This window comes from Equus przewalskii, chromosome 29 (assembly GCF_037783145.1).
Source record: "Equus przewalskii isolate Varuska chromosome 29, EquPr2, whole genome shotgun sequence".
Taxonomy (NCBI): domain Eukaryota; kingdom Metazoa; phylum Chordata; class Mammalia; order Perissodactyla; family Equidae; genus Equus; species Equus przewalskii.
Window position 1 is genome coordinate 28,068,799 of NC_091859.1, and position 15,404 is coordinate 28,084,202.

At 41.5% G+C, this 15,404-nt stretch overlaps 1 protein-coding gene across 4 annotated transcripts in view; it reads right to left on the reverse strand.

The window, feature by feature from the left end:
• The window catches only part of GLT8D2 (glycosyltransferase 8 domain containing 2), a 42,610-nt gene that overhangs the window by 12,424 nt on the left and 14,782 nt on the right, over window positions 1-15,404 (reverse strand). For all 4 annotated transcript variants that reach the window (XM_070600755.1, XM_008536900.2, XM_070600758.1 and 1 more), the window contains 3 exons: window positions 9,958-10,004; window positions 7,782-7,874; window positions 492-663 (listed from right to left, as the gene is read on the reverse strand). In XM_070600755.1, coding sequence (XP_070456856.1) covers window positions 492-663; window positions 7,782-7,874; window positions 9,958-9,976 — 284 coding nt within the window. In that variant the 5' untranslated portion in view covers window positions 9,977-10,004. The remainder of the gene's footprint in view (window positions 1-491; window positions 664-7,781; window positions 7,875-9,957; window positions 10,005-15,404) is intronic.

Consider the following 15,404-nt stretch of genomic DNA (forward strand, 5'->3'; position numbering starts at 1 on the left):
TTTCCTGATGATTTTTGGGCTCAGGGATTTTCTGTTTATTTCTTCTAAGTCCAACTCCAGTTTATTTTTCAGTGTGGTGTGCCATAGGTTAAAGATCACTTTGCAGTTCAAAAATTATAATTAGTGATGATTCTGAGCCATATTAAAATGATTATATAATATTAATATTCTCTCAGGTTAAGAAAGCAGAAAAAAGAGAAACCATTTGAGAGGGAAAGACTTTCATATAAACTGCTTACGGATTGGGGTTCTTTAGTTAATTAGACAATTCGCTTCTGCAGAATGATGCATTCTACCAGATTAATGGGGCCTGGCTGAAATTTCCTTAGCTAGACAACACATTTGTCAGGTCACCGAGTAAACCTCAGGTCATCCCCTCATTAATTTGAACGACATTTATCAAACCAAAAAAAGAAGGGAACCCATTTAAGGAAAGATAAGGAAGATTAAAAGAAAGCAGAAAACTCCAAAGTCTATAGTCCACGAATTACCGTATTCGGGTCAGAGTGTTCCGGAGCCCAACTACGTAGAACAATATGTTGGCGTCAGTATTGCTGTAGATGCTATTGATGGCGGCCATGGTAGCGCCCATTCTCCCTGCTGCTGCACAGATCACCACAGGAATCTCGTCTTCCGTCTCCTCAGGAATCTCGGAGTCATCATCTGGAAACATCAAAATCAGGGTCTTGGAACATGAAGGAATTTCACGGTAGAGCCACTTTAGCCTGTCTCCCACACTCCTGGGGAAGACAGCGTAATGTCGAAGAGAGTGCCAGCTCTTCTCCAATCCAGTCTCTCCTTCTCTTAGAACCAGAACATTGGAATTTTAGCTGGCACATAGCTGATCACTAAGAATGCTTTTCCCAGACTCCTTTGCAGCTCTATGGGATCCTATACTGACCAATGGGATGTTAGTGCAAGGATGTGTGCAATTACTGGGTTTGCCTTTAAAAGGAATTTGTTTACCCTCGCCTTTTCCTTTCCCCTTTCCCCTTGGCTGGAATGTTGATATGATGACAGGAGTTAGAGCAGCCATCTTGGACCCCAAGATGGAAGCTGCCTATTCAGGACACCAAAACCATAAGATAGAAGGAATCTTGATCTGGATGATGGTGGAACTGACACACCATCTTTCTCTGGAGAGAGAAAATAAACTTCTGTTTTGCTTAAGTCACTATTATTTTGCAGCTCTCTTACAGAAGCCAATCGGATAGCCTAACCATATACACACAGTAGAAAAATATGTGAAGAACTGAAAAGCCTCATTTGATTCAACAATTCCTCAACTCCTCAACTCTCCCCCGAATTGGAATATTTCCCTTGCTTATCCTGCTATAAAATAGACCGCTGGCCATCCTCCTTCTCTTATCCACCTTCCAGTCAAGTGTCTCCGAAGTTGACAGCAAGAGAAAGGAGGTAAATGAAAGAGCATGACTAACACACGAGATGAAGAATGGATTATTCTTTTAACCCTTGGCTATGATATAAAATACTGATGTCATAATATCATATTTTGGTACCACAATGCAACTTTCAGGTATGAGGAATAATAATTATCAGTAGGTAGAGTATCTGCTATCAAATGTCCATCTAATTTTTACTTAAAGCTCTCCCTCTCTTTACAGATACCTTTTTGCAAAATATCTATCACTGAAACCCAGGGTAGTTCTAGCGAATATTTAATCCAAAAAACATTTATTAAACTAACCACCAGATGCTGTGCTTTGTGTAATTTAAGAAACATTAAGGCCAGCCCCAGTGGCCTAGTGGTTAAGTTTAGCACCCTATGCTTCAAAAACCCAGGTTCAGTTCCTGGGTGTGGACCTACACTGCTCTGTTAGCGGCCGTGCTGTGCTGGTGGCCCACATACTAAAAGGTAGAGGAAGATTGGCACAGATGTTAGCTCAGGGCAACTCTTCCTCAGCAAAAAAAGAAAAGAAAAGAAACCCTGAAGGGCCTTGTTCTCCTCCTATATCTCTTCCACCAACTTGCCTCCAAATTTCCACCACTGGAATAATTTTGTTTTCACAGTATATTTACTGACATGAGAGAACACGCATAGTGTAATGTTAAGGGGGAAAAGAATACAAAATTCTCTCTGGTATTTGATCCCAATTTGATGCATACATATTTTAAATGGATCTATGTCTATTTATGGAATTATAAGTGGGTTTTTTTCCTTTTCTTTTTTCTTGAGGAAGATTGGCCCTGAGCTAACATCTGTTGCCAACTTTCCTCTTTTTTTTTTCTCCCAAAAGCCCCAGTACATAGTTGTATATCCTGGTGGTAAGTCCTTCTAGGTCTTCTGTGTGGGACACCACCACAGCACAGCTTGGTGAGCTGCATGTAGGTCCAGTCCAGGATCCAAACCAGTGAACCCCAGGCCGCTGAAGTGGAGCACATGAACTTAACCACTATGCCATCGGGCCAGCCCCTATGAGTGAGTTTAATTTCCTTATTTTTGTTTCTTGTATTTTCCAAATTCTCTAAAGTAAACATAGGTCATCGTTACAAACAGAAAAGAAAATATTTCTTAAGGTATTGTTCCTTTCAGACTAAATTGTCATCTGGGGCATGTTACCTGCAGGCAGTGAAGTGATCTGCCTAAAATGCACATTTGACTGCATTTCTTCACTGCTTACAGTTCTCTAGTGGGCCCTTTAAGGTAAAATCACATTCCTTTGCCTGGCACACAGGGTCCCTCATGATCCAGTCCCTGCTCACTTCTCTAGCCTCATCTCCTTCTATTCCAGCAATTCCACAAACTATTCCTGGTTCCCTGAACACTGCACCATGTTGTCCCTTATCTCAGTGCCTTTGCACATGCTGTTTCTGAGGCCTGGAATGCACTTTCCATCCTTTCCTGCATGGCTAACGTTTATGTATTCATTCCAGATGCCGTACAGATATCAGATTCTCCGGGAAGCCTTTAATAGCTCCCTACACAAATTAGTGCACCCCCTCGTCCATGCTCTCTCTGTCCTCACTTGTGGATGGATTTACCAGCTGCACTGCAGTTTATTTGTTGCATGTCTTTCCTTTCTCTCCTGTTACACTAGGAGCTCTAGGAGGGCTGGGACAGTATCTTGTTCATCTCTATCCTCTGCAGCTGGCCCAGTGCCTGGAACATGGTAGATTCTTAATTCCTCTTGGATGGATGGATGGATGGATGAATTTGTTAGATACTTCTATCTGAGCACTCACCACACTGCGTGGGAAGAATCTACTCATGTGTCTGCCTCCTCCACTAGACTGTAAGCTCACTGTATTATCCCCACTGAGTCTGGCACCTAGCAAGCTCTTCATCAAAGTTTACTGAAGTGAACTAAACCGAACTGATGCATTGGCCTTAGAGCACAGGGCCCTGGAGGAATGATTCGTGGGCTGCTCCTACAGGCAAAGAGGGAGGGAAGGGTTAAAGACCTGGGGCAGTACCTGGCTGTCAAGCTCAGGTAGAGGTCTTCATCAGGCAATGGGCAGAATGAGGTAGAAGGAAGGTGAACCCATGAAAGAGCCGCACCCCAAGAGAAGGTCAAACCCTGGGTTTACAGCTCTGCTGCAGACACATCACTCTGCCACACTTCTTTTTTTTTTTTTGAGGAAGATTAGCCCTCAGCTAACTGTTGCCAATCTCCCTCTTTTTGCTGAGGAAGATTGGCCCTGAGCTAACATCCGTGCCCATCTTCCTCTACTTTTTTTTATATGTGGGATGCCTACCACAGCATGGCTTGCCAAACAGTGCCATGTCCCCACTGGGGATCCGAACCGGCAAACCCCGGGCCACCGAAGCAGAATGTACGCACTTAACTGCTGCGTCACCGGGCCGGCCCCACTGCCTCACTTAAGAGCCTCTGGCAGTCAGAGAAACTGGGAGCTAACCCAAGCCCAAAACACTGCTCTCCGCCAAGAAGTCTTCCCTGGTCAGAATGATGGATGAAGGCACGTTGGAGAAAGGGTGGGAAGGTTTTTCAGCTGTAAATTCTTCACCAATGCTCCGCCCTTGCAGTTTCTTTGGGACTCACCCACTGTACTATTTGGATCCATTGTGCCAACTGGTGCCTGAACCAACCTATTAAAAGGTTTGGCTACGGGAAGCTACTTGGCGCCCATAAAATCTCTAGAGAACATCATGGCAGATAGCAGAATGGACTGGAAATTTATTACCTTGCCTTAGTCCATCCCCACAAGCAACTCTCATCAACCATGCCCACCCATAGAAGAGGTAAACATCTGCTCTCCCAACGCCAAATCTCTGAATCCCATTTCAAATTAGAATTATTTTAGCCAAACATAGAAACTCATTTCAGCCCAATGGGCCAAGAGTGAATCCCCAGCTTGCTAATCACAAGGAAATTATCAGGAGATTACACGGAATGGTGCCATGTTTCCGTCAGCACATGACTTCACAGGGCCTCTGGACAGTCTCTTACGACACTAGTTCTTTAAATTAATGTTTTTAAAATTATAAAAATTAATATGGAATAGGCATATCACAGAGGAATTTCAGGGCAGTGAAATTATTCTGTATCCTATAATAGTAGATGAATGTCATTATACATTTCTCAAAACTCACAGAATATATGGCACCAAGAGTGGACCCACATGTAAACTGTGGACCCTGGGTGATAATGTGTGAGTATAAGTTCATCAGTTGTAACAAAAGTACCACTCTGCTGTGGGATGCTAACCAGGTACAGCAGAAGTGGGTAGAAGTGGGTGTGTGGGAAATCTCTGCACCTTTCACTCAGTTTTGCTGTGAACGTAAAACTGCTCTAAAAAAATAAAGTCTATTTAAAAAATTATTGTGCACTCCTTGAAAAAATTCCAGTCCAAACCAAAGAGTATCAGTAAACGGTGATTATCTCCTGCAGAACTCTCCACCCCATTCCAAAGGTAGACCTCTGTTCCCAGCGTGCTGTGCGCCTCTCAAACCTTTCTTCATGTAAACACAAAACGATAAATACCACGTATGTGTCACTTTAAAACCAAAATGAAATCATACTTTTCACAATCTTCTGCAACTTACTTTTTCCACTTAACATACCACAGACATCTTTCCATGTCAACACTATGTTTTTTAAGTGGTATTTCACAACGCTGATTCTTTTTTTTATTTTAACAGTATCTGAACGGGATACAGAATGGGATAAAAATGTGATATTGGATCCATTCATGTGGTCCAAACAGTTTGTTTATCAGTATATGGCTGATTAATCACTCAGGATGCGCATTTCCTTACAGTCTTTTACCAGTTGTTAGTTGTTATAAAAGCTGCTTGTTTCTTTCCATGGAGAAAGCAGTTTGCAGTGGGATCAGCTGACCGAATGTGTTGGTTTATGGGCAGGGCGTGAAGTGTGGGGAGGAAAGAGCTTGAAGTTCAGACAACATTTGACCTTGTATGACTTCCTTTCTCTTTCTCTCTCTCACTCTCTTAAAACCGTTTTATTGAGGCATAATTTAGATACTGTTACGGACTGAACTATGTCCCCCTAAATTTCTTATGTTGAAGCCCTAACCCCTAGTACCTCAGAATGTGAGTGTATTTGAGATAGGGCCTTTGAAGAGGCAATTAAGTTAAAACGAGGCCGTTAGGGCAGGGCCTTAATCCAATACGACTAGTGTCCTAGGAAGAAGGGGATGCGAGTTCAGAGAAAAGGTCAGGTGAGGACACAGGGGGAAGACTAGCCATCTGCAAGCCAAGGAGAAACCCGCCCTGCTACACCTCGATCTTAGACTTCCAGCCTCCAGAACTGCAAGAAAATTAATTTCGGTTGTTTAGGACACTTAGTCTGTGGTTTTTGTTATGGCAGCCCAGGTTATAATACAGATTTCTTAAAATTTACCTATTGTAAGTACACGGTTCAAGGATTTTTAGTAAATTTATAGAGCTGTGCAATCATCATCACAATCGCATTTTAGAACATTTCCATCACCCCAAAAAGTTCCCGTAAGCTGGGTTGCAGTCATTTCACCCCCACGACCAGCCCCAGGCAACCGCTGATCTGTTTTCCATCTCCACAGATTTGCCTTTTCTAGAAATTTCATATAAACGGAATCATACAGTATGTGGTGTTTGGGTCTGGCTGCTTTCATTTAGCATAACGTTTGTGAGGTTTCTCCATATTGTAGCATGTATTAGTAGTTTGTTCCATTTTTATTGTTGAAAAATACTCCATTATTAGGAGATGCTGCATTTTGCTTATCTATTTGAGTTGGTTCATATGTGGATTATTTCCAGTTTGGGTCTGCAACGAATAACGCCTTATAAACATTTGCATACACGTCTTTGTGTGGAAATCATCCTCTTTCCAGATGTTCCTGACGTTCACGCAGACCAGATTATACACGTTTTTATTAGCTTTTTCAATGAATTTTTTATATTTAAAAAAGTTGCCTTTGTGAGAGCAGGGACATTATTGTGTTCACTGTTGTGTATCCAGTGCCTAAGTCTCTGGCTTAAAAAAAAAGTGTGGAGGGGGCCGGCCGGTGGCTGAGTGGTTAACTTCGCGCTCCACTTCGGCGGCCCACGGTTTTGCAAGTTCAGATCCTGGGCGCAGACAGGGCACCGCTCGTCAGGCCACACTGAGGCGGCGTCCCTCATGCCACAACTAGAAGGACCCACAACTAAAATATACAACTATGTACTGGCGGGATTTGGGGAGAAAAAGGAAAAATAAAATCTTAAAGAAAAAAAAAAGTGTGGAATTAATATATGTAATGCATCAAAACATTAACTGTATTTGTCTTTGGCTGATACAGCTACGGGTAATATTATTCTCTTCTGTATTTTTCATAAATGAGTATATTTGCTTGACTAATATAAAAAGTAAATAAATTAAAAGTATAATAAACACATTACCAGTGCCTGTTAATTTTTGTGTGGGTTGGCTCTGCGTGTTTGGAGGTTGTGAAGGTGCCATCTGGAGCAATTCAGCCCTGAGGAGGGAAGTCCTCAGTGCAAGGGGAAGGGGATATAGAGCCAAGAAAGGGTCTTTTTCTAAGTTGAGAGTTATGATGCTGTTTGTGTGCTGGGGGGAAGGGACCAGCAGGGAGAACAGAGAGAGGCAATTTTCATAAGCAAAATTGTTGAGAGATTCCAAAGAGATGCAGGTGGAGCAGGCCACTCAACGTGTGGTCCATGAACCAACGGCATCAGCATCAACTGGGAGCTTATTGGAAATGCAAATTCTCAGGCCCCACACCAAAACTATGGACTCAAAACCTGGTGCCAGTATTGTGTTTTTACAAGCCCTCCATGTGATTCGTGTAGGTGCTAAAGTTCAGTAGCAGAGATCATTCTAGAACACAACTCAAAAGTTAGCCTTCAGTGGATATGCTACAAGCAGGTCTTTGGAGCTGATCCAATTTTTGTTTGTCTCTGAACCCACCTACTGAAAGGACTCAAGGGAACACATTTAAACCACATTCCTAGTCTCCCATCTTGATAGATTACATTCCTGCTTACCTGCTTCATTCTTTTTTATTGTGGTACAATACATAACATAAAATTTACCATCTCAACCCTTTTTAAGCGCACAGTTCAGAGGTATTGAATACCTTCACACTGTTGTACCACCATCACCACCGTCCATCCCCATAACTCTTTTCCCCATGTAAAACCGGAACTCTATACCCGTTAAATAGTAATCCCCCTTTTCCCCTCGCTCCAGCCATTCAACCACCATTACGCTTTCTGTCTTTATGATCGTGACTAAGTGCCTCGTATAAGTGGGATCATACCGTAGCTGTCTTTTTGTGACTGGCTTATTCACTTAGCGTACCTGTTTCATTCCTGAGCACAGTCCCTTTTTGAACTTTCTTGTACAGAATCCCACAGAGGGTCACAATGAGAAGGAACAGCAACACTTGATTAACTGAAATGAAAATAGAAACGTGTTCCAGTTTAACCCACCAAGGTGAAATTGTGGGAAGTTTAGAATAGCCAGTGAGCAGGTGCCTTCCCTGACACACACAGGAGTGGTGGGCTGGGACCTTTCTTTAAGCACGTAGCATGTGGAGTAAAGAGTTGACCTGACATATTGTGGATGCTCAAGGATACACTGATGTAGTTTAAGGAAGATCCCGGGCTAAACCCAGGCAGGCTGATGGCAGAGGCCACCACCTTAATGACTATATGATGCTGCCTTTGGAGCCACTTCCGTAATGAACGCTTTGTGTGATGAGCCACTGCTTATGATGGGTACGTGTTCTTAGCTTTTATAACACAGCTGCTTCTGGTTAACTCAACCACTGGTCAAGGGTGACATACAGAAGATTCTTGCCCTGCATAAGAGGTTAGAAGACCCCAATACCTCTTCTAGTTCTAAGCCTCTAGGACCATCTGTTCCAGAACAGTGACCTTTGCCCTTGGGACCTAGTGAGAAGTAGAATGGTGTAGAACAGTGTTTTCCTAGGTAGGGAGCAAAGACCACTGGTTGTACAGGAGATGACTTAGGAGGTTCATGTTCATAGCATTAAGTAACATTAAATCACAGTGTGAGGAATCAGTCCGAATTTCACATGCAGGCAGGCAGAAACAAGCTACCCAGAATTGAATAACATTATTCTAATCATGTATAGATGTACAATCACCTTCTTTTTATGATAGGAGATAACTGTTACTCTATTTACAGTAAGAATATACACTTTCTATTATAAAGTACACTTAGAATGTTTAAAATGAGTCAATGTAAAGAAAATAGTAAGTCATGCATAGGATAGAATGAACACAGTTGGTGAAAAATTGAGAAGGTGGCACATTGCCACCTGTGGCCACTGCCATCTGCGGTGCACAAATGCCTGAAGTATGGAAGACATTGGTCGAAGGGGAAAGGGCTGGGATTTGAAATGACTCCAAACCTGTTTCTTCCACCTCCTAGATGTGTGGCCTTGGACAGGTTACTTAATGTTCCTAAGCCTCAGTTTGCTCATCTGCTAAATGGGGACTGTAATAATAATCATTACTTCACGGGGGTGTTTTGAGAATTAACAAAGGCAATGCAGGCCCAATAAAGACTTTACAATTGTTGTGTGCTATTTATTATTTTTGTGCACCAAGATATTTACATTTATCAGCCTCATACGGATCTATTTTCTGGTCCCTGGGCCTACGTCTTCACATTTGTGAAAGGAAGGAGGTGGGCCGTCTCCACAGATGCCTTCCACAGCTACATTCTGAGGTTCAATGATTCTACCTTACTGACATCCAGCTCTTCTCTGCCTTTCTACATTATCAGATTCATCCAGAGACAACCAGGTACTAGACTCAGTTTAAAATGAAACTACAGAGAAGCAGAAAATAACGGGCAAAGTTCTATAGTTTATCAACACATCTGATTAACATTCACCTGCCACAGCCAGTTTGGGGAAGCAGCCCGATGTCTATTACCATCTGACACTTTTCTTAGTATTATGTTCCATGCAATAGTTGGGATAAACTTATACTAAAAAATTACTCATAGTTTATCTGAAATTAATCTAACTGGATATCTTGTCTTTTCATCCGCTGCATCAGGCAACTCTGCCCTGAGGGTAACAGTAACACAATTAGGTTATCAAGGTTTTCCCCAGATTCATAAACTGTTTCTACAATCGGGGCAAATCCAGGTTTCAGTGGGTTCTGAACATTATATAATTTGAGGTGGCTCTTTAAGAATAAGAATACAAAATTACAAATGCTAAATCAGACAGGAATACATGAATATTTATTTTAAATGAGAAAATAAACTATATTTGCAAGTTTTGTAGAAATGCATGACCCCTCTCGTGATAAATCCACCTCTAAACAAAATCCATAGCAACTTTGCATGGGAATCATTCTGACGTGACGATGCCAAGAATTATCTGTGGGAAAACTATCCATGAAAATCAGAGATTTCAAAAAAAGCCAAGACAGCATCAAAACAGTCCTGCAAAGTATCTATTTTTAATCACGATTTTCAAAAGTTGTAATCTTACTTTTTCGTAACAAAGCCATGTGTGTTCACGGGGATAAAAACTGCAACCTGTGAATTAAAGAATAAAATTTTGTTTAAAAGACAATCAACCCAAAAGTCATCATACAATTTTCAAGGACTAGGTCTTTGACTTTCTAATACGTGGCAAACTGAGCAATCTTTCTTTGCTGTTGTGAACCTAGAATTTTAGAAACTAAATATTTCTTGAATATAGCTCGCTTCTTCAAACTGATTTCTCTGGCTGTTCAAACCATACAAAGGGCTCCCCAGAGGTCATCTTTTCTCTTCAGTTTTTTTTCCCTTCTCCAAAAAGAGTCCCGTCAGCCCTCTGAGTTGGCAGATCAGATGCTCTAACTGGAAGAAATGTCACAGAAGAAGCTCTCCTTGATCTAAAAGATCAACCCTATGCCTATCTCTGCTATCATAACTTCATTCCTTTGATAAGGAATCTTTTAGAGCTTCAGAAATCCCTTTTGGAAACAGAATCACTCCTGTGAGGGGTGCACCTTACGCTCAATTCACTCATTCATTCAGTAAGTACTTAATTCGATCCTACTAAAAGCTCAGCCCTGTGCTGTGTGCTGGGGATGCACCAATGAACCAATCAATCCTGGTCCCCATCACCACGGAGCTTTCAGTCCAGTGGGTAAAACAGATATTAAAATGTAACCAATAAAATAATTAGATATGGTGATATGAAGGAAACAACAGAGGTGCTGGGATAAAGATCAACAGAGGTGGGGAGGGCAGCAGGAAGAGAAATCAGGAAAAGCCTCACTGAGAAGATGGCATCTGAAGGCAGTGGAGAGAATGCAGAAGAGCCTCCTGGGCAAAGGCAACAGCAGGTGCAAAGGCCCTGTGGCTGAAAGGAGCTCTGAGTATTCTAAGTACTGAAAGAAGGTCAATGTGGCTGGAATGCAGTAGACTAATGGAGGGACTGGCCTGAAGAGGCTGGAGACATCGTAATGGAGTTTGGATTTTATTTTAAACACATATAATCCCCTCCATCAGTTTTTGTCTTCATTAAAGTCCTAAAGCAATGTTTTCAAACACTCCCACAGGAATTCTGATGTTAAAGGAGAGGGAACACTCAAAGGCATCCACAATGAGCTCAAAATATCTTACAAGTTTCTTGCTTTACCTTCAAATTCGTGTAAAGTGTGCAGGAAGGTAAGAAAAATAATAGTTCCTTTCATTGCTAGCAGAGTTCCCCTCAGGGAGAAAACTCTTTGTTTAGAAATCAAAGTCTTCTGTGCTTAGATGGAATGGGCAGAGATGAGAGCAGGAAAATCTTAAATGGGTCTGAGTAAATGATGAACTGGGATCCTGGGGTTTGGCAGCAGCCCAGGAACATTATGTGAGGAGGAGAAAGATTCAACAGCAGGGGCTGCCACTCGCCCCAGAGAACTTCTTTCCCCGTGGCAGGTGAGCCTCAGAGACGTTTCAAGAACTGGGATGTCCAATATTCAGTTCACAGTCTTCCACCATTCTTGGCCCCTTCTAGTCTCCACCTACTTTTCCCTCTGGATCCAAAGACACGATGTGTCAACGTGTTTGAGGGAAAGTAAGAGAAGGAGACCATGTTCCCCATTTTGAACACCCAGGACTGGGGAGAGAAGCAACTGAGATAGAAAGTTCCGTGGGCACTGGAAATGGAATGCAAGCCATCAGGAATTTGTAGGACTTTCGGAGGGGATACTGGATGAGGGAAAGGTGAGTTAATTTTATTTGAATCTCCAAATCCATGGCAGATGGCAGGAATCTTAACCTTTTTTGTGATATAAATATCTTGGAAGTCTGGTGAAGCCCATAGACCTCCTCCCAGAATAATGCTTTTAAAAGCTTAAAAAATATATTATAAAGACAACCAATTACAAAATTTTAAAGAAAAGAAAGCCATCCAGTATATTGGGGGGAAAACCCAAATTTGTGATACAGCAATATATATGCTTCTTTCTCAAGTAATAAGAATTATCAGCAGGTTTAATAGTTACTGTAACGAAGTAGTAATGAGCTTAAAAAAAAATGTGAGATATCTGTGACCACTGTAATGTGATATGAAAACATCTGATCTCTGCTGCTGATGAAGTCACGGATACTGAAGTTACTTTTGTGATTTGCGGCCGACATTCACAATCGAAGGAAATGCTCGATTTCAGTTGCAGGTTAGTGAAAATAAAGGCATAATTTTTTCTCAGCTAAGTACATGAAATCTTTTTAAATGTATCCATGGGCACTTTGGTGTTCTGCGCATCCCAGGTTAAAGGTTAGAACCCCCAGGCTAGGGAGACCCAAGTGACATCCGGGTTAAGGTGTCACAGAAAAGTGATGTTTTAAACGTTTACTATCTAGAACAACTGCTGGAAAAACTGGAAGATTTGCCAGGTTTGTCTTGAGGCCTTTCATAGCCTGGGGCATACGGTGTGACGCTGCAGGGTCCCCCACGCGCCGCAGGGTGAGGAAGTGGTCCGGAGCAAACATGAGGAGGGGGCGGGCTGACTCTCAGCGTGACTGCCAGAGGTGAGGGGCACAAGGGGAAGATAAAGCCCTCAGAGGAAGGCTGGAGGGATGTCACAGACAGAGCGGGGCTAAGATTTCCCTGTGCTGCATTGCTGTACACTGTTGGAAGTAATTAAAATACCCACCTCTTTGCAACTTCATCTAGACCAATGTTGAAAAGTCCCCTGCCTCGATGGTGCAGGTTACAGAAAACAACGGAAGGGCCAGGAGACAAAACAGAGGGAGATTCCTCACTTGATATTCGTACACGGCTTATATTGAACTTATTCAATAACCAATATGGCCCTCGGCATCGATCAATTAAAATGGGCACCCGACTGGCGTATTCTAATAACCAGAAGCCTTGGCACCTACAGAACCATGTGAACGTATCATTAAATAGGTAATAAAACAAACAAACAGTTAAGTACAGGAGATTCTAAATACACACACACACACTCACACACACACACACACTCACACACACACATGCATGCAATGCAATATATTCTGATTAGCAACAAGAGTTGCTGTCATGTCATCAACCCTTCTCATATTCTACCAAGCCAACTTTTTACTTTTTACACAGAGCCCTTGGTTTTGCATGTGACAAATTCAGGGCAAATTCCAAAGGGCTATCAACTAGATGTATTCTAGGAACAACTTCTTTTAACAGAAGAGGCTGGTTGTTTCTTCAGAGAATGAAGAACTGGCCTTATGAGAACTATTTTTCTGCCAAGACATTTGATACATGCTGACAAGGTAATTTCCTTGCGGTCTCCTGGATTTCCACAAATTTCCTATTCCAAACTTCCACAATTAGAAAGAGTGCTTCACCTCAGGAAACACAAATGTTGCTGTATCATAAATATTTGGGATACCTGTTTTATTTTAATTTTTTCTTAAACAGGCTTCCTTTTGGTGACACATAATTTATTAAAGGCATATTATCAGGTAAGCTTCAAATTTTGACTTGTTGACTTTTAAATGTTTAAATATTTACATATAGTAGAATTCACTTTTTGGGTTGTATCATTCAATTAATTTTAACACATGTATAAATTCTTGTAATAATCACAACAAATGGGACATAGAGCAATTCCAACACCCCCAAAGGATTCTCTTGTGCTGCCCTTTTGTAGGCAGACCCTGCCCAACACGTAGCCCCTGGCAGCCACGGATCTGTCCTCTGTCACTGTAGCTTTACCATTTCCAGCATGTCACATAAATGGAATCACATGGTATACAATCTTTTGAGATTCTCTTCTTCTGCTTAGCATGATTCATTTGGGGTTCATACTCGCTGCTGAGCCTATCAATAGACTGTTCCTGTTTATTGCTGAATAATGTTCCATTGGAAGGATGTACCACAGTTTATTTATCTATTTACCCGTTGAAGGACATCTGAGTTGTTTCCAGTGTTTTGTGATTATGAATAAAGCCTCTGTAAACGCTTGTTTATAGGTTTTTGTGTGATTTTAAGTTTTTACTTCTCTACAGTAAACACTTAGAAGTGGGATTGCTGGGCCATTTGGTAGATGTGTTTTTAACTTTGTAAGAAACCATCAATCTGTTTTCCTAAGTGGCTGTATCACTTTGCATTCCTACCAGCAATCTAAGAGAATTCCAGTTGCTCTGCACTCTTGTCGGTGGTTGGTATTGTCAGTGCTTTCTATTTTAGCTTTTCTGATAGGTGTATTTCACTGTGGTTTTAATTTGCACTTCCCTAATGACTACTGATGTTGAGCATCTTTTTATGTGTTTATTTGCCATCTGTGTATGGTTATGATAGTCAGTTTTAGGTGTCAACTTGATTGGGCCAGGGGTTCCCAGATATTTGGTCAAACACTATTCTGGGTGTTTCTGTGAGGGTGTTTTTGGATGAGATTAACATTAATTTGGTAAACTAAATAAAGAAGATTGACCTCTCTAATGTGGGTGGGCCTCATCCAACTAGTTGAAGTTCTGAATAGAGCAAAAAGGCTGACCTTTCCCTGAGTAAGAGAATTTCTCCTGCCTGACTGCCTTTGAACTGGGACGTTGGCTTTTTCCTACCTTCAACTCAAACTAAAACATATGCCCTTCCTGGATCTCAAGCCTGCCAGCCCTCAGACTGGATCTTCACCATCACTTCTCCTGGTTCTCAGACCTTCAGACTCAGACAGGAACGACACTACTGGCTCTCTTGAGTCTCCAGCTTGCTGTCTCACCCTGTAGATCTTGGGTCTGGTCGGTCTCCATAATCACATGAGCCAATTCCTTATAATAAATCTGTTGATATACATATATGTCCTGTTGGTTCTGTTTCCCTGGAGAACCCTGACTACAGGTTTACACAGTGAAGCGTCTGTGTAAATCTTTTGCCTATTTTTTATTTGGGTCATTTTCTTATTTTTGAATTGTGTGAGTTCTTTACATATTCTAGATACAGATCTTTTGTTGGATACGTGATTTTCAAATACTTTCCCCCAGTACATGGCTTGTCTTTTCATTCTCTTAACAATGAATTTTGCAGAGCAAAAGTTTTTAATTTTGATAATGTCAAATTCATCAACTTTTTTCTTTTATGGATCATGCATTTGGTGCAATATCTAAAAACTTTTTGCCTAACCCTTGATGAGTTTATTCTATGTTTTCTTCTGAGAATTTCGTAGTTTTATATTTTACACTGACATTTTGAGTTAGTTTTTGCATATAGCATGAGTCATAGGTTAAAGTCCATTTTTTTAGCATTTGGATATCCAGTTGTTCAAGGACCATTTGTTGAGAAGATGGTCCTTTCCATTGATTGATTTTTTTTTAAAAGATTTTATTTTTTTTCCTTTTTTTCCCCAAAGCCCCCTGGTACATAATTGTATATTCTTAGTTGTGGGTCCTTCTAGCTGTGGCATGTGGGACACCGCCTCAGCATGGCTTGATGAGCAGTGCCATGTCTGTGCCCAGGATTCG